The 17,691-nt window shown below is 53.1% G+C and overlaps 1 protein-coding gene across 1 annotated transcript in view; it reads left to right on the top strand.

The window, feature by feature from the left end:
* The window catches only part of MALRD1 (MAM and LDL receptor class A domain containing 1), a 348,020-nt gene that overhangs the window by 305,175 nt on the left and 25,154 nt on the right, over positions 1 to 17,691 (top strand). The window contains 2 exon segments of the mRNA XM_068146420.1: positions 14,179 to 14,261; positions 14,352 to 14,442. Of these exon segments, the coding sequence (XP_068002521.1) occupies positions 14,179 to 14,261; positions 14,352 to 14,442 (174 nt within the window).

The following is a 17,691-nucleotide window of genomic DNA, read 5'->3' as shown; positions in this document are numbered from 1 at the left end:
TGTGCCCTGTGCTCAGCACTGGTTAGGCCACACCTTGAGTCCTGTGTCCAGTTCTGGGCTCCTCAGTTTAAGAAGGACATTGAGAGACTTGAAGGTGTCCAGAGAAGGGCAACAAGGCTGAGGAGAGGCCTTGAGCACAGCCCTGTGAGGAGAGGCTGAGGGATCTGGGGCTGCTTAGCCTGGAGAAGAGGAGGCTCAGGGGAGACCTCATTGCTCTCTCCAACTACCTGAAGGGAGGTTGTAGCCAGGTGGGGGTTGGTCTCTTCTCCCAGGCAAGAGCACCAGAACAAGAGGACACAGTCTCAAGCTGTGCCAGGGAGGTTTAGGCTGGAGCTGAGGAAAAAGTTCTTCACCGAGACAGTAGTTTGTCATTGGAATGTGCTGCCCAGGGAGGTGGTGGAGTCCCCATCCCTGAAGGTGTTCAAGAGGGGATTGGATGTGGCACTTGGTGCCATGGTTTAGTCATGAGGTCTGTGGTGACAGGTTGGACTTGATGATCTTTGAGGTCTCTTCCAACCTTGGTGGTACTGTGATACTGTGCTGGAGTCACCATCCCTTGAGGGGTTCAAGAAACCTGTGGCCATGGCACTGGGGGACATGGTTTGATGGCCATGGTGGTGTTGGGTTGATGGTTGGACTGGATGACCTGAAAGGGCTTTTCCAACCCAAACCATTCTATGATCCTGTGTCCCAAAGTGCCCTTTCTACCTATCTCATCTGAACCAGTCATTGTGAAACCCTTAACACCACTGGTAAAGGATCCAGATGAGGGCTTTACTCTTACTCTAAACTTGCCTCTAGATACCTCCCTATTCAGGTGCTTAATGTTAGACAAATTAAGTCCCTCTTTGAAGCTTTAAAATTGCCCACCATAGTTTCATTGCATAGCTCCATCAAAAGCAATTAGATAGACTCTCTGAGACCTTCCTTCAACAATTACCTTCTCCTATTCAACACAGGCTGTAATTAGAAGCTCTCATTGTGGCTATGAGAGCAGTGAGTAATCAGTGTGTCATGCTGGGGACCTGGGAGTAGCTCCCAGCACAGCCTGAGAACAAAGAAAGCAGGAATCACACAGAGAAAATTAAGCCAAAATAGGAATTTTCTTCCAGGCTGCCATCAGTTAGCATTTTGGTAGCATTTGGTCAACAAGACCAAGGGCAAGGTCCTGCAGCTGGATCAGGGCAATCCCAAGCACCAATGCAGGTTGGGCAGGGACTGGCTTGAGAGCAGCCCTGAAGAAAAGGCTTTGGGGGTGCTGGGGGAGGAGAAGCTCAACAGCAGCCAGCAGTGAGCACTTGCAGCCCAGAGAGCCAAGCAGAGCCTGGGCTGCAGCAAGAGAAGTGTGGCCAGCAGGGCCAGGGAGGGGATTCTGCCCCTCTGCTCCACTCTGCTGAGACCACAGCTGGAGCTCTGGGGCCAGTTCTGGAGGAAGGCTCTGGAGGTGCTGGAAGGTGTCCAGAGAAGGGCCACGAGGAGGAGCAGAGGGCTGGAGCTGCTCTGCTGTGGAGACAGACTGAGAAGAGTTGGGGTTGTGCAGTCTGGAGAAGAGAAGGCTCTGAGGAGACCTTCTTGTGGCCTTCCAGGATCTGCAGGGGGCTCCAAGAAAGCTGGGGAGGGACTTTTGAGGGTGTGAGGGAGTGATAGGACTGGGGGGAATGGAACAAAACTAGAAATGGGTAGATTGAGATTGGATGTTAGGAAGAAGTTGTTCCCCATGAGGGTGGTGAGAGCCTGGCACAGGTTGCCCAGGGAGGTGGTGGAAGCCTCCTGCCTGGAGGTTTTTGCAGCCAGGCTGGATGTGGCTGTGAGCAACCTGCTGTAGTGTGAGGTGTGCCTGGCCATGGCAGGGGGGGTCGGAACTGGCTGATCCTTGAGGTCCCTTCCAACCCTGACAATCCTGAGATTCTATGATTTTAAGCTCTGCAGTCTCTAATGAGTTTCATTCTCTGTTTTCAGGACCTCTGCTAGGACATAACTCTAAGCTCTTGGTTTCTAAGACTTGCTTTGGGAAGGACTGCCCCAGGTCACTTAAGCACTGTGTGACAAACTCCTTCCTCATCATTAGTTTGAGACACATTTCCTTTCAGTTTGGTTGAAGGTTCTGGGGGGGAGACAGCACCACACAATTTTTCTTCCATTTCCCACGCATAATGTTGTTTACCTTCAGCATTTCTGCTCCCACTCATCTTCTGGAGAATTTAACTCTGATCTTGTCAGGCTCTGCCATAGGATTTGAATCACTGCAGTCTCTGATGTCTTCCATCTTACTCTTTATGCACAGGGCAGGTTCTGCTGATACAAAGTGATCTTCCCTCGAATAACCCCTGAGGATGTGCAGATCCTTCCTCAGAGTGCTTAAACTTCAGTTAGACTCTCTTTATGCCTTGCATTACTCTGCCTCATGTTTATTCTTTCCTGTTTGCCAGTTAGGAATCTTCATAGAATCAACCAGGTTGGAAAAGACCTCAGAAATCAGCTAGTCCAACCTATCACCTAATGCCTAACACCTGACAACTAAACCATGGCTCCAAGTGCCACATCCAAGCCTGGTTTGGACACCTCCAGGGATGGTGACTCCACCACCTCCCTGGGCAGCACATTCCAATGGCCAATCCCTCTTGCTGGGAAGAACTTCCTACTCATCTCCAGTCTAAACTTCCCTTGGCACAGTTTGAGACTGTGTCCTCTTGTTCTGGTGCTGCTTGCCTGGGAGAAGAGACCAACCCCCACGTGGCTACAACCTCCCTTCAGGGAGTTGGAGAGAGCAATGAGGTCTCCCCTGAGCCTCCTCTTCTCCAGGCTAAGCAACCCCAGCTCCCTCAGCCTCTCCTCACAGGGCTGTGTTCCAGACCCCTCCCCAGCTTTGTTGCCCTTCTCTGGACACCTTCATGAGGAATCTTAGCAGTTTACAGAAGAGAAGCTCTAAATGAGTCCTCAAATCCTTTCCCTGTTATCACCCAAGGTCACGTGTTATAATTCTATGACAAAGTGACTGTCAGCATATAAGGGATGACCATGTGGTCCATCTGGACTGCTGCAAGGCCTTTGACAGAGTCCCACTCAACATCCTGCTTGGCAAGTTGGAGACACATGAGTGGAGTGCTCAGTGGGTAAGGGATTGGCTGGGTGGTTGCATCCAGAGGGTGGTACTCAGTGGCTTGAAGTCCAGATGGAGAGCAGTGACAGTGGTGTCCCTCAGGGGTCTGTGCTGGCTAATACTTTTACCATTGGCACAGTGAGACTGAATGCACCATCAGCAGTGTGCAGATGACACCAAGCTGAGTGGTGCACTTGATATGCCAGAGAGACAGGATGGCATCCACAGGGACCTGGACAACCTGGAGAGGTGAACCCAGGTGAACCTCATGAGGTTCAACAAGAGCAAGTGCAGGGTTCTGCCCCTGGGCCAGAACAATCTTCACTATCTATACAGGCTGGGGGATGAGTGGTAGAAAGCAGTCCTCAGGAAAAGGACCTGGGGGTGCTGATGGGGGAGAAGCTGGACAGGAGCAGGCAGTGTGAGACTGCAGCACAGAAGGCCAAGGGCAGCCTGGGCTGCATCCAAAGCAGCATTGCCAGAGATCCAGAGAGGTGATTCTGACACTTTGCTCTGCTGAGACCTCACCTGGAGTACTGTGTGCAGCTATGGAGCCTTCAAGATAGGAAGGACAAGGAGCTGATGGAGAGGGTCCAGAGGACAGCCATGAAAATTATCATGGGGTTGTAGGAACTCTGCTATGAGGAGATGCTGAGGGAGCTGGGGGTGTTCAGCCTGGAGAAGAGAAGGCTCCAGGGAGACCTAAAAGCAGCCTGCCAGTACCTGAAGGGGGCTACAGGAAGGCTGCAGAGATACTGTTTGCAAAGGCCTGCAGGGACAGGACCAGGGGCAATGGCTTCAAACTAGAGCAGAGCAGATTGAGATTGGATGTGAGGAACAAGTTCTGCACCAGGAGGGTGGTGGAACACTGGCACAGGTTGCCCAGGGAGGTGGTTGAGGCTCCATCCCTGGAGATATCCAAGGTGAGGCTGGAGAGGGCTCTGGGCAACCTGATCTAGTGGAGGATGTCCCTGCTGAGTGCAGAGGGGTTGGACTGGATGAGCTTTGGAGACCCCTTCAGGCCTGGACTACTCCATGATTCAGATTCCATTCATAACTTTAGTTAGCTTTCTTTTGTGACCAGTTATGGGGAATCCAACAGATTTCAGCATTCAGCTTTCCATGTGCATCAAAGTCTGCCTTCAAAATACAGCTGGCTGGAGTTTTGTCTTTCCAAGTTAATGAGGACCTGGTTCATGCCTGTTCCTGGGAGCTCATGAACTCCATTCCCTATGGGAAAGCTCTCTTCTTGTTCCTTGTCCCTCAGCCAAGACCCATATGCAGTACTGCTGCATTAATGTGACAACATTTGTCCATCACAGACTGCACAAAATCAGCACAGCAGCAAGGAATCAGATGCCAGGAGGAATACCAGCAAGCAAGTACAGATTACAGCGAAGCCACCAAGCTCAGGAGACTGGGTGCCAGCACATCTTCCAGACAAGGCACTGAGGGACATGGGTTAGAGGTGGCCTTGGCAGTGCTGGGGGTGGCACTGAGGGGCATGGCTAAGAGGAGGGCCTGGCAGTGCTGGGGGTGGCACTGAGGGGCATGGCTAAGAGGAGGGCCTGGCAGTGCTGGGGGTGGCACTGAGGGGCATGGCTGAGAGGAGGACTGGGCAGTGCTGGGGGTGGCACTGAGGGGCATGGCTAAGAGGAGGGCCTGGCAGTGCTGGGGGTGGCACTGAGGGACATGGCTGAGAGGAAGGCTGGGCAGTGCTGGGGGTGGCACTGAGGGGCATGGCTAAGAGGAGGGCCTGGCAGTGCTGGGGGTGGCACTGAGGGACATGGCTGAGAGGAAGGCTGGGCAGTGCTGGGGGTGGCACTGAGGGGCATGGCTAAGAGGAGGGCCTGGCAGTGCTGGGGGTGGCACTGAGGGGCATGGCTGAGAGGAAGGCTGGGCAGTGCTGGGGGTGGCACTGAGGGGCATGGGTGAGAGGAGGGCTGGGCAGTTCTCCTCTAACGGTTTGCCTTGTTCTTAGGTGTCTTTTCCAGCTTATTTGTCTCCATGCTTCTATGGTTTGCTTTGAGCCTGCATCTGCTGCCCTTGCTGCAGCCCTCAGTCTGGTGGTGTGAAGCCAGCAGTCCCTCAGCCAGACCTGTCCCTGTCAGTTACTGCTGCCCTGAGTGAGCAGCCAGAGCTGCAAACACTTTGTCTGCTCTTCACTCTTCTCTCTGAGTTGAGAGGAGGCCTCAGCAGAGGCACAGCCTGCAGCAGCGGAGGCAGGGCTGGCTCCTCTCCTCTGCATCCCCAATGTCTGCGCTGGGAGAGGAAGACTTAGAAAGCTTAGAAGCAAATGTGGATTCTGGGGGGTATTGGGTGTTAACTTTCCCTCTTCCAGGGTGACTTCCCTGTTAGAACTTGCTAATGGCAGAAGACATTTTGTCAGGCAGGACAGATGAGGCTGTGCAGCGGGATGGAAGTATTCAAGTGCAGCTTCATCTGTCTTTCTCTCTGGCTCCTCCCGTGTCAGCTAGGAGCAGCTTCCTGTCTGAATGGCTTGCAGTGGCTATCTCTGGGTTTCAGAGAGGGTTAAGGCTCCTGCATGATGTGGTGCTGCTAATTAGTCACGATGTAATTAGCCCAAGGAAATTAGCTGCCTGTAAATGATGTGCAGTTTCAGCTTCGCAGCGCAAGAGATAAGTTCAGAGCCACTCACAGAGCTCTGTCTGGAAACCAAAGCAGCAGGGAAAGGACTACTGAGGAAGCTCTTCCCAATTGCCATTCCCCTGCTCACAAAGCTTCAGCACACTGCCCAGCAGATGTGGCTGGGCTGCACTCTGGAAGGGGCTGCCCCCACATCATAGTATCATAGAATCAGTCAGGGTTGGAAGGGACCACAAGGATCATCTAGTTCCAACCCCCCTGCCATGGCCAGGGACACCCCACACTAGATCAGCCTGGCCACAGCCTCATCCAGCCTGGGCTTAAACACCCCCAGGGACAGGGCCTCGACCACCTCCCTGGACAACCCAGTCCAGGGCTTCACCACTCTCATGGGGAAGAACTTCCTCCTCACCTCCAGCCTCAATCTCCCCACCTCCAGCTTCATTCCATTCCCCCCAGTCCTATCACTCCCTGAGATCCTGAGCAGTCCCTCCCCAGCCTTCTTGTAGCCCCCTTCAGATCCTGGAAGGCCACAATGAGGTCACCTGGGAGCCTTCTCTTCTGCAGACTGAACAGCCCCAACTCCTTCAGTCTGTCCTCACAGGAGAGGTGCTCCAGCCCTCTGATCATCCTCCTGGCCCTTCTCTGGACACCTTCCAGCACCTCCGGATCCCTCTTGTCATAGGGGCTGCAGAACTGGAGGCAGGACTCCAGGTGGGGTCTCCCCAGAGCTGAGCAGAGGGGGAGAATCACCTCCCTTGCCCTGCTGGCCACACTTCTCCTGATGCAGCCCAGGGTCTGATTGGCTTTCTGGGCTGCAAGTGCACACTGAGAGCTCCTGGTGAGCTTCTCCTCCACCAGCTCACGTCCACATCAGCTCATCCCCAGCTCATCCCCAGCTGCTCTCAGCAGAGCAGCAGCCTACGGTGCCTGTGAAGCTGCAGCTCATCTGCCTCCACAGCGAAGGAAAGCACCATCAGGACAGGCCCTGCCCAGCAGGGGTAGGTCGTTAAGAGTGCTCTCCTTCATTAACTGAACTTCTAGTAAGCCACCTCCTGGGTGCCTTCCACAGCCTGCTCTGACCTGCCTGGAGCTGTTACAGTAACTACAGTTCACTGCAGCCCTGCATGTGGCAAGGAAGGTGAAGTCTGACTTCTTTTGTGTCTAATTCTGGTGTCCCTAGCCGGAGGAGGACACAGAACTGTTGGAGTGAGTCCAGAGGAGGCCAGAAAGATGATCCAAAGGCTGCAGCACCTCTGCTATGAACACAGGCTGAGGGAGCTGGGGGTGTTCAGCCTGGGGAAGGCTCCAGGGGGACCTCAGAGCTGCCTTCCAGTACCTGAAGGGATCCTGCAGGAAGGCTGCAGAGGGACTTTTCCTGAGGGTGTCTAGAGACAAGGGGGAATGGTTTGAAGCTGAGGGAGAGCAGGGTTAGACTGGAGCTGAGGAAGAAGTTCTTCAGGCTGAGGGTGGCGAGGCTCTGGAATAGGTTGCCATGAGAGGTTGGGGATGTCCCCTCCCTGGGAGATGCTCAAGGCAAGGCTGGATGAGGCCTTGAGCAGCTGAGCCTAGTTGAGAGGTGTCCCAGCCCATGGCAGGGAGGTTGGAGTAGACAATCCCTGAGGTCCCTTCCAAGCTAAGCCTTTCCCTGATTGATTGACTCATTTCCTGTAAAGCTGCCTGGCAGTATTCCTGGATTTCCTTTAGTACAGTTCTGCAGTAAGAGGCAAAGAACCAAGTCCTCAGGTAGCTGGTAGCTGATCTAAAACCTGTATGTATTTATCAGTAGATAAATGAGTCACCTAAGAGATGCTGCACTTTATTTGCCATAATGCAAACACGGCATGAAAATGTGGAACTATTCCACCATTAAATGGAAACCAAGCTTCTGAGGGTAACTTTGGTCATTTCTGGGTAGTAGGACTTGCCCACAGCCCTACCAGGACACAGACCTCCTTTATGAGAACTACAGGCTCAGAGGATGTTAGGTGACGGAAAGGACCTCTGGAGATCTTCCAGTCCAACCCCCCTGCCAGAGCAGGAGCATAGAGTCCAGCACAGGTCACACAGGAACACATCCAGACAGGGCTGCAAAGGCTCCTGAGAAGGAGACTCCACAACCTCTCTGGGCAGCCTGCTCCAGGCCTCTGGGAGCCTCACAGTCAAGAAGTTCTTCCTCATGTTGAGGTAGAACCTCCTGTGCTGCAGTTTCCATCCATTGCCCCTTGGCCTATCCCAGGGCACAAGTGAGCAGAGGCTGTCCCCTCCCTCTTGACCCCCAGCCCTCAGCTATTGATAGACATTGATCAGATCCCTCTCAGTCTTCTCCTCTCCAGACTGAACAGCCCCAGGGCTCTCAGCCTGTCCTCCCCAGGCCGTGCTGCAGTCCCTTCAGCATCCTTGTAGCCCTCCCTTGGACTCTCTCCAGTAGATCCCTGCTCCTCTTGAACTGGGGAGCCCAGAGCTGGATGTAGTATTCCAGGTGAGGTCTCAGAGACGTGCCCTGGTGGCCTCAGGGCAGCAGGCAGCATCTCTCTTGCCATATCTCACCAGTTCTTGTGCACATCTAGCTCAAGAAAAGAAAAACTTCTGGCAAATGGGGAGAAAGGAAACTCTACAGCAGGGAGCAATCAGAAAATTATGTTGATGGGTGATTACCATCAGCCTGCAAGGGTTCTGCATGGATCCACAGCCCTTGCTATGAGCCCATGTGCAGCTTGACATTGGCATAAAACCATCAGCAAGCAGAAAGCTTGAGCATAAGCTCATCTTGAGCTTATGAGTGACCTGAGGGTTTTCTAGTCTGCTGAAGGAGGAGGACAAAAGGGTCCAGGTACTATCAGCCACTGAATGCAATGGGTCTCCAGCTCAGCCAGAACTGTCTGCTGAGCTCCTGCCCCTTTCTCTGGAAAATGAGCATGCCCAGAGAGAGTTGTTAGCCATTGGGATGTGCTGCCCTGGGAGGTGGTGGAGTCCCCATCCCTGGAGGTGTTCAAGAGGGGATTGGATGTGGCACTTGGTGCCATGGTTTAGTCATGAGGTCTGTGGTGACAGGTTGGACTTGATGATCTTTGAGGTCTCTTCCAACCTTGGTGATTCTGTGATTAAGGTAGGAAAAGACCTCCAAGATCAAGTCCAAGTGTCAACCCAACACCACCAGGCCCACTAAGCCATCTCTACAGGTTTCATGAACACCTCTATGGATGGAGACTCCACCACAGAATCATAGAATAGTCAGGGCTGGAAGGGACCTCAAGGATCAGCCAGTTCCAACCCCCCTGCCATGGCCAGGGACACCTCACACTACAGCAGGTTGCTCACAGCCACATCCAGCCTGGCTGCAAACACCTCCAGGCATGAGGCTTCTACCACCTCCCTGAGCAACCTATTCCAACGCCTCACCACTCCAATCTAAACCTCCCCTGGCAAAACTTGAGGCCATTTCTGATTACTTGGGAGAAGAGACCAACTCCCATCAAGTAGGCCTGGTACTTCCCTGCTGGCATGCTCTCTGCCCACTGTTGTCCAGTGATCCAGTGGGTTGCAGCAAATCCCACGATCAGCCTCTGTAGACCTTTAGTGAAGCAATCTTCCTTCTGTCATGTGTGAGGCTGAGACATAAATCTGCTTCCTCATTTGCCCTGATCCTTTCAGGATTCTCCTGATTTTCACCACCTGCAAACAGATACTCACTACTCTCCCTCTCATCCACCATGCTCAGTGGGAATATGAAATCACAGAACTGTCAGGGTTGGAAGGGACCTCAAGGCTCAGCCAGTCCCAACCCCCCTGCCATGGCCAGGGACACCTCACACTACAGCAGGTTGCTCACAGCCACCTCCAGCCTGGCTGCAAACACCTCCAGCGAGGAGGCTTCCACCACCTCCCTGGGCAACCTGTGCCAGGCTCTCACCACCCTCATGGGGAAGAAATTCTTCCTAACATCCAATCTGAATCTATTAATTTCTAGTTTTGCTCCATCCCCCCCAGTCCTATCACTCTCTAACACCCTCAGAAGTCCCTCCTCAGCTTTGTCCATGGAGGTTTTTTAAGGCCAGGCTAGATGTGGCTGTGAGCAACCTGCTGTGGTGTGAGGTGTCCCTGGTCATGGCAGGGGGTTGGAACTGGCTGAGCCTTGAGGTGCCTTCCAACCCTGACAACTCTGTGAAGTGAGGAGTGATGCACATTTCATGGTGACTGTGATTAACTGTTAAGCAACAAGCTTGCAGTAAACAAAGCTTGTCTCAGATGGTTTGGTTGCTTCCCATCCAGGCTGGACTGGAATGAGACAGCCAGGTCAGAGCAGGGTGACATGGCTGCAGGTGTTAGCTCACGTGCAGTGCTTGGGTTTGGAAGAGGCATTTGTTGTACAAGAAAACAGAACAACAAAAGAGAGGCAGATGAGGTGGGAGGAGAGGAACACCTCCCTCATCTCCAGTCATTTGTCTTTCTCTCGTTAGGGTCCAAGTTCCCCAGCTCAGAACTGTCTTTAACCTTCACCTCTCTACTGCTGTGGTAGGACAATGTGATGGCAACATCAACAAGGCAGGCAATTCTACCCTTTGAAATTTGTTTTGGTTTCTTTCTCTCTCTCTTAACAGTTGTTTTGTGTATTTCTCATGCTTCATAGCCTCAGAGAATGGGTTGGGTTGGGTTGGAAGGGACCATAAAGACCACCTAGTTCCAACCCCCCTGCCACAAGCAGGGACATCTCCTACTAAACCAAGTTGTTCATGGCCATATCCAGCCTGGCCATTGAACACTTCCAGGCTTGGAACCTTCCCAGCTTCCCTGGGTAACCAGTTGTGATGCCTCACTCCCCTCATGGGGTCTGCCCTTTGTGACTCCTGTGTGAGCCTGACCCTCTGGCAGAAGTGTTCAAAGGATCTGCAGTTCCTGTGTGCTTGTCACTAGCTGTCCAGCAGAGCCAGGGAGGTTCTCCTCCCTCTCTACTCTGCCCTGCTGAGACCTCACCTGGAATATTGCATCCAGTGCTGGGCTGCCCAGCTCAGGAGGGACAGGGATCTGCTGGAGAGAGTCCAAGGGAGGGCTACAAGGATGCTGAAGGGACTGCAGCACTGCCTGGGGAGGAGAGGCTGAGAGCCCTGGGGCTGTTTAGTCTGGAGAGGAGAAGGCTGAGAGGGGATTTAATAAATGCTTATAAATATCTGAGGGCTGGGGGTCAGGAGGGAGGGGACAGGCTCTGGTCACTTGCTCCTTGAGATAGGACAAGGAGCCATGGATGGAAACTCCAGCACAGGAAGTTCCACCTCAACATGAGGAAGAACTTCTAGGTCTGAAGGGGGTGGGTGAGGCAATCGGTCCCTCTGCAGAGGTAAGAGTAGGGCGCAAGGTAGGGTCAGTTGAGAAGTCAGGAACCCAGCTGCGATGCATGTACACCAATGCACGCAGCCTGGGCAACAAGCAAGAGGAGTTGGAGGTCCTAATCCATCAGGGCGACTATGATGTAGTCGCTATCTCAGAAACTTGGTGGGACAGCACCCACGATTGGAGTGCTACAATGGGGGGTTACAGGCTCTTTAGGAGGGACAGGCGAGGGAGAAGAGGAGGAGGGGTGGCTCTGTATATTAGAGAGTCAATCTCTGCCACACAACTTGTGGTGGAAGATGAGGTAGTTGAGAGCCTGTGGGTCAAAATCAGAGGACAACCTAACAAGTCTGACATCCTGATTGGAATCTGTTACAGACCACCCAACCAGGATGAGGCGGCTGATGAGTTGTTCTACAAGCAACTGGAGGCTGTCTCAAGATCATCTGATCTTGTCCTTGTTGGTGACTTCAACCTCCCAGATATCTGCTGGGAACTTAATTCAGCAGGGAGGAGGCAGTCCAGAAGATTCCTGGAGCGAATGGAGGACTGCTTCCTGACACAGCTGTTAAGCGAGCCTACCAGGGGACAGGCTCTGCTTGACCTGCTGTTCTGCAATAGGGAAGGGCTGGTGGGAGATGTGATCGTGGGAGGCTGCCTAGGGTGCAGTGACCACGAGATAGTGAAGTTTTCAATATGCAGGGAGATTGGGAGGAGCACCAACAGAACCTCCACCTTGGACTTCCGAAGGGCGAACTTCAGCCTATTTAAAAAACTTGTCTGCAAAGTCCCCTGGGTACCAGCCCTCATGAACCAAGGGGTTCAGGAGGGTTGGACCTACTTCAAACAGGAGCTCTTGAAGGCACAGGAATTGGCGGTTCCCATGTGCCGGAAGGCAAGCCGGCGGGGAAGGCGACCAGCCTGGATGAGCAAGCAGCTCCTGGAGGATTTAAGGGGGAAGAGGAGGCTGTATCACCTTTGGAAGGAGGGGAAGGCTTCTCAAGGTATGTTCAAGGAAGCTGTTAGATTATGTAGGAATAAAATTAGGGAGGCTAAGGCCCAGCTGGAACTGAAGCTGGCCACCTCAGTCAAAGATAATAAAAAGCATTTTTATAAATATATTAACAATAAGAAGAAGGGCAGGAAGAACCTGAACTCCCTAGTGGACCTGGAGGGGAACACAGTTACTGAGGATGAGGATAAAGCTGAGGTCCTGAACACCTTCTTTGCCTCAATGTTTAACAGCAAGGCAGGAGTTCAGGACGAGTGGTCTCCGGAGCTGGGCGTTGGGGTCGGGGAGCAGAGTAATACCCTGGAAATCCATGAGGAGTTAGTTCGGGACCTGCTGAGCCACTTGGATATCCACAAGTCCATGGGACCAGATGGGATCCATCCTAGGGTGCTGAGAGAGCTGGCGGATGTGCTAGCTAGGCCACTCTCCATCATTTTCCTCCAGTCCTGGCTCACTGGTGAGGTCCCAGATGACTGGAAACTGGCCAACGTGGTCCCCATCCACAAGAAGGGTCGGATGGAGGAACCTGGAAACTACAGGCCAGTCAGCCTGACCTCAGTGCCAGGGAAAGTGATGGAGCAGATTATCCTGGCAGCAATAACTGCGCACCTGAAGGATGGCCAAGGGCTCAGGTCCAGCCAACATGGATTCAGGAAGGGCAGATCCTGCCTCTCCAACCTGATCTCTTTCTATGATCAGGTGACCCGCCTGGTGGATGTGGGGAGGCCTGTGGATGTGGTCTACCTAGACTTCAGCAAGGCCTTTGACACCGTCCCCCACAGCAAACTGCTGACTAAGCTGTCAGCCTGTGGATTGGACCACTACACTCTGTGCTGGGTTAGGAACTGGCTGGAGGGCCGGGCCCAGAGAGTGGTCGTGAACGGTGCCGCATCCAGCTGGAGGCCAGTCACCAGTGGTGTCCCCCAGGGATCAGTGCTGGGCCCTGTCCTCTTCAACATATTCGTTGATGATCTGGATGAAGGGGTAGAGTCAGTCATCAGCAAGTTTGCAGATGACACAAAGTTAGGGGCAGATGTTAGTCAATTAGAGGGTAGAAAGGCTCTGCAGAGGGACCTCGACCGACTGGAAAGATGGGCAGAGTCCAATGGGATGGCTTTCAACAAGTCCAAGTGCCGAGTGCTGCACTTTGGCTATGGCAATCCCATGCAGAGCTATACGCTGGGGTCGGAGTGGCTGGAGAGCTCCCAGACAGAGAGGGACCTGGGTGTGCTGATCGACAGCCACCTGAATATGAGCCAGCAGTGTGCTCAGGTGGCCAGGAGGGCCAATAGCATTCTGGCCTGCATTAGGAATAGTGTGGCCAGCAGGAGCAGGGAGGTCATAGTGCCCCTGTACTCTGCTCTGGTTAGGCCGCACCTTGAGTACTGTGTCCAGTTCTGGGCTCCTCAGTTTAAGAAGGACATTGAGACACTTGAGCGTGTCCAGAGAAGGGCAACAAGGCTGGTGAGAGGCCTTGAACACAAGCCCTATGAGGAGAGGCTGAGGGAGCTGGGATTGTTTAGCCTGGAGAAGAGGAGGCTCAGGGGTGACCTTATTGCCCTCTACAACTACCTGAAGGGTGGTTGTAGCCAGGAGGGAGTTGGCCTCTTCTCCCAGGCAACCAGCACCAGAACAAGGGGACACAGTCTCAAGCTGCGCCAGGGGAGGTTCAGACTCGAGGTGAGGAGGAAGTTCTTCACCGAGCGAGTCATTCGGCATTGGAACGGGTTGCCCAGGGAGGTGGTTGAGTCATCGACCCTGGAGGCGTTCAAGGGGAGATTGGACGTGGCACTTGGTGCCATGGTCTAGTCATGGGGTCTGCGGTGTCAGGTTGGACTCGATGATCCTCGAGGTCCTTTCCAACCTGGGTGATACTGTGATACTGTGATACTGTGATACTGTGAACTTCTTGACTGTGAGGGTCCCAGAGGCCTGGAGCAGGCTGCCCAGAGAGGTTGTGGAGTCTCCTTCTGTGGAGCCTTTGCAGCCCTGTCTGGATGTGTTCCTGTGTGACCTGAGCTGTGTGGTCCTGCTCTGGCAGGGGGGTTGGACTCAATAATCTCTTTGGCTCCCTTCCAACCCCTGACATCCTGTGATCCCTGTTGTACCAATCCTGGCCTTTTCTTCACAGATGTGGAAGAGAGTGGAAGGGGAACCGCTGCCACCTCAGTGCTCAGCCTCTTCAGCCTCCAGCTTTCGGCTTCCTTCGCAATGGTGAGTCTGTAAGAAGCAAGAAATATTTCAGTGCATTGTGTGAATGTTTCCTTTGCTTTATTGGTGTCTTTGCTTGCTTTGGTTTTGCAGGCACTTGGATTTCGCTGGGGATTGGCATCTTGCTGCTGAAAATTGCAGCCACTGCCTTGTGTTTCCTTGCCAAGAAGAGAGTGCCAGAAATGTAAGTGAAAACTACTTTGTTTGCACAGAATTGGGGAATCACAGAATCAGCCAGGTTGGAAAAGAGCTCAGAGATCAGCAAGTCCAACCTGTCACCCAACACCATCTAATCAACTAAACCATGGCACCAAGTGCCTCAGCCAGGCTCTTTCTAAACACCTCCAGGGATGGTGACTCCACCACCTCCCTGGGCAGCACATTCCAATGGCCAATCTCTCTTGCTGAGAAGAATTTCTTCCTAACATCCAGCCTGAACTTCCCCTGGCACAGCTTGAGACTGTGTCCTCTTGTTCTGGTGCTGGGTGCCTGGGAGAAGAGACCAAGTCCCACCTGGCTACAACCTCCCTTCAGGGAGTTGTAGAGAGCAAGAAGGTCTCCCCTGAGCCTCCTCTTCTCCAGGCTAAGCAACCCCAGCTCCCTCACAGGGCTGTGCTCTAGACCCCTCCCCAGCCTCGTTGCCCTTCTCTGGAGATGTTCAGTTGTCTCAATGTCCTTCTTAAATGTTGCTGTGGATCAGACATAAATGTGGCACAAAGCAAAGGCTAAGTGCCAAGTGTCTTTGGTTTCAACTTCTACACCTTTCCCCAGTCTGCTTTTGTGTGCAACACAAAGTACAAAACCTAACTTTGCCTCAAAAGCTGAGCTTGGTGGATCCTAGGCTGGAAACATTGTCTTACAGCTGGTCTGCTAAGGACATAGGAGATGGTTGAAGCCACACCTCTGGAGGTGTTTTAAGGAAGCTGAGGGACATGGTTTAGCCCCAGCCTTGGTAGATTTAGGTAATCATGGAATCATAGAATGGTCTGAGTTGGCAAGGACCTCCAGAGGTCATTTAGTCCAACCCCCTCTGCAGTCAGCAGGGACATCCTCAACTAGATCAGGTTGCCCAAGTGACCAATGTCACCTGATCTGTTCCCACCACCCATTTCCTCTTTGCCTCTTCATCTTACACCTATCATTCAGTACTGCCACATGACACTGGCATCATCCCAGCACAGGCCTCTTGGCTTGTGGGACAAGGTCCTGTCTTACTTGTGGTGAACAAGGCCTCTTTATAGAATCACTAAATTGTTTTGATTGGAGCAGAGGAGGTTCCACCTGAGCATAAGGAAATACTTCTTCACTGTGAGGGGGCTGGAGCAGGCTGCCCAGAGAGGTTGTGGAGTCTCCTTCTCTGGAGACTTTCCAACCCACCTGGATGTGTTCCTGTGTGACCTGCCCTGCGTGATCCTGCTTTGGCAGTGGGGTTGGACTGGATGATCTCCAGAGCTCCCTTCCAACCCCTAACATTCTGTGATAGGATCATCAAGTCCAGCTGTCAACCCAGCACCCCCATGGCCATGAAACCATGGTCCCAAGTGCCATGGCCACATGTTTCTTGAACACCTCCAGGGATGGTGACTCCACCACCTCCCTGGGCAGCCTGTGCCAATCCCTGACCCCTCTTGCAGCAAAGAAATGTTTCCTAATCTCCAACCTAAACCTCCCCTGACACAATTTCAGGCCATTTCCTTTCATTCTATCAGCTGATAGTAGGGAGAAGAGACCAGCCCTCACAGATGGGGACTGATGTTTTTTTTTCCCCCAGACATTTCTTCCAGGCAGTACTAAGCTGGCTATTAGCACTCTCCAAACAGCAAGCAAATTCTCCTCTGACATCACAGAGCAGCAAGAAAACACAAACAAGAGCAGCAGATACTGGTGGTGCTTCATTGCCAAATTCATTTCAAGTGCTTTGAACAGTGGTGTTAGGAGGACTCCAGATAGCTCTTCATCCACTTCTTTGATTTCCCTTTTGAGATAGGCCTTAGACTGGCAGCTCACAGCTCCTTCTTTCACAGTTCTGTTTCCCCAGCCCTACTTCTCAGCCTCCTGATGATCCCTGCTTTCACTCTCCTACCAAATTTAAGATGGAATTATTATTGCTATGCATTATTCTCTACTGTTCTGGGCTTCCCAGCTCAAGAGGGACAGGGAACTACTGGTGAGAGTCCAGCCATGAGGAGGAGGATGAAGGGAGTGGAACAGCTGTGTGGTGAGGAAAGGCTGAGAGCCCTGGAGCTGCTAAATCTGGAGAAGAGAAGGCTGAGAAGGGATCTGATCAATGTCTATCAATATCTGAGGGCTGGGGGTCAGGAGGATGGGGCCAGGCTCTTTTCAGGGGTACCCAGTGATAGGATGAGGAGCAATGGACAGAAACTCAATCACAGAAAATTTCAAATCAACATGAGAAAAAAATTCTTCACTGTGAGGGTGCTGGAGGCCTGGAGCAGGCTGTCCAGAGAGGCTGTGGAGTCTCCTGCTCTGGAGACTTTCCAACCCCACCTGGTTGTATCATAGTATCAGTCAGGGTTGGAAGGGACCACAAGCATCATCTAGTTCCATGCCCCTGCCATGGGCAGGGACACCCCACACTAGATCAGCCTGGCCACAGCCTCAGCCAGCCTGGGCTTAAACACCTCCAGGGGCAGGGCCTCAACCACCTCCCTGGACAACCCATTCCAGGGCTTCACCACTCTCATGGGGAAGAACTTCCTCCTCCCCTCCAGCCTGAATCTCCCCACCTCCAGCTTCATTCCATTCCCCCTAGTCCTATCACTCCCTGAGATCCTGAGCAGTCCCTCCCCAGCCTTCCTGTAGGCCCCCTCAGATACTGGAAGGCTACAATGAGGTCACCTGGGAGCCTTCTCTTCTGCAGACTGAACTGCCCCAACTCCTTCAGTCTGTCTTCATAGGAGAGGTGCTCCAGCCCTCTGCTCATCCTCCTGGCCCTTCTCTGGACACCTTCCAGCACCTCCAGATCCCTCTTGTCATAGGGGCTCCGGAGCTGGAGGCAGTACTCCAGGTGGGGTCTCCCCAGAGCTGAGTAGAGGGGGAGGATCACCTCCCTTGCCCTGCTGGCCACACTTCTCCTGCTGCAGCCCAGGATCTGATTGGCTTTGTGGGCTACAAGTGCACACTGAGAGCTCATGTTGAGCTTCTCCTCCCCCAGCACCCCCAAGTCTCTCTCCTCAGGGCTGCTTTCCAGCCAGTCCCTGCCCAGCCTGCATTTGTGCCTGGGATTGCCTCAGCCCAGCTGCAGGATGTGTTCCTGTGTGACCTGCCCCAAGTGATGCTGCCCTGGTGGGGAGTTGGACTCAGTGGCCTCTAGAGGTCCCTTCCAACCCCTACCACTCCATGATTTAATGATTTTTTTTTCCTTTGCTGTTTCTTGCTTTCTTCTCTGCCCATATCTTGCCCCATTCTGCTA

The sequence above is a fragment of the Melanerpes formicivorus genome, unplaced genomic scaffold, assembly GCF_026170545.1.
Source record: "Melanerpes formicivorus ecotype bairdi unplaced genomic scaffold, bMelFor1.0.p_v2 SCAF_13, whole genome shotgun sequence".
In the NCBI taxonomy this organism is placed as follows: Eukaryota; Metazoa; Chordata; class Aves; order Piciformes; family Picidae; genus Melanerpes; species Melanerpes formicivorus.
The sequence above is the reverse complement of the archived record's forward strand: the minus strand, read 5'-3'. Positions and strand labels throughout refer to the sequence as shown.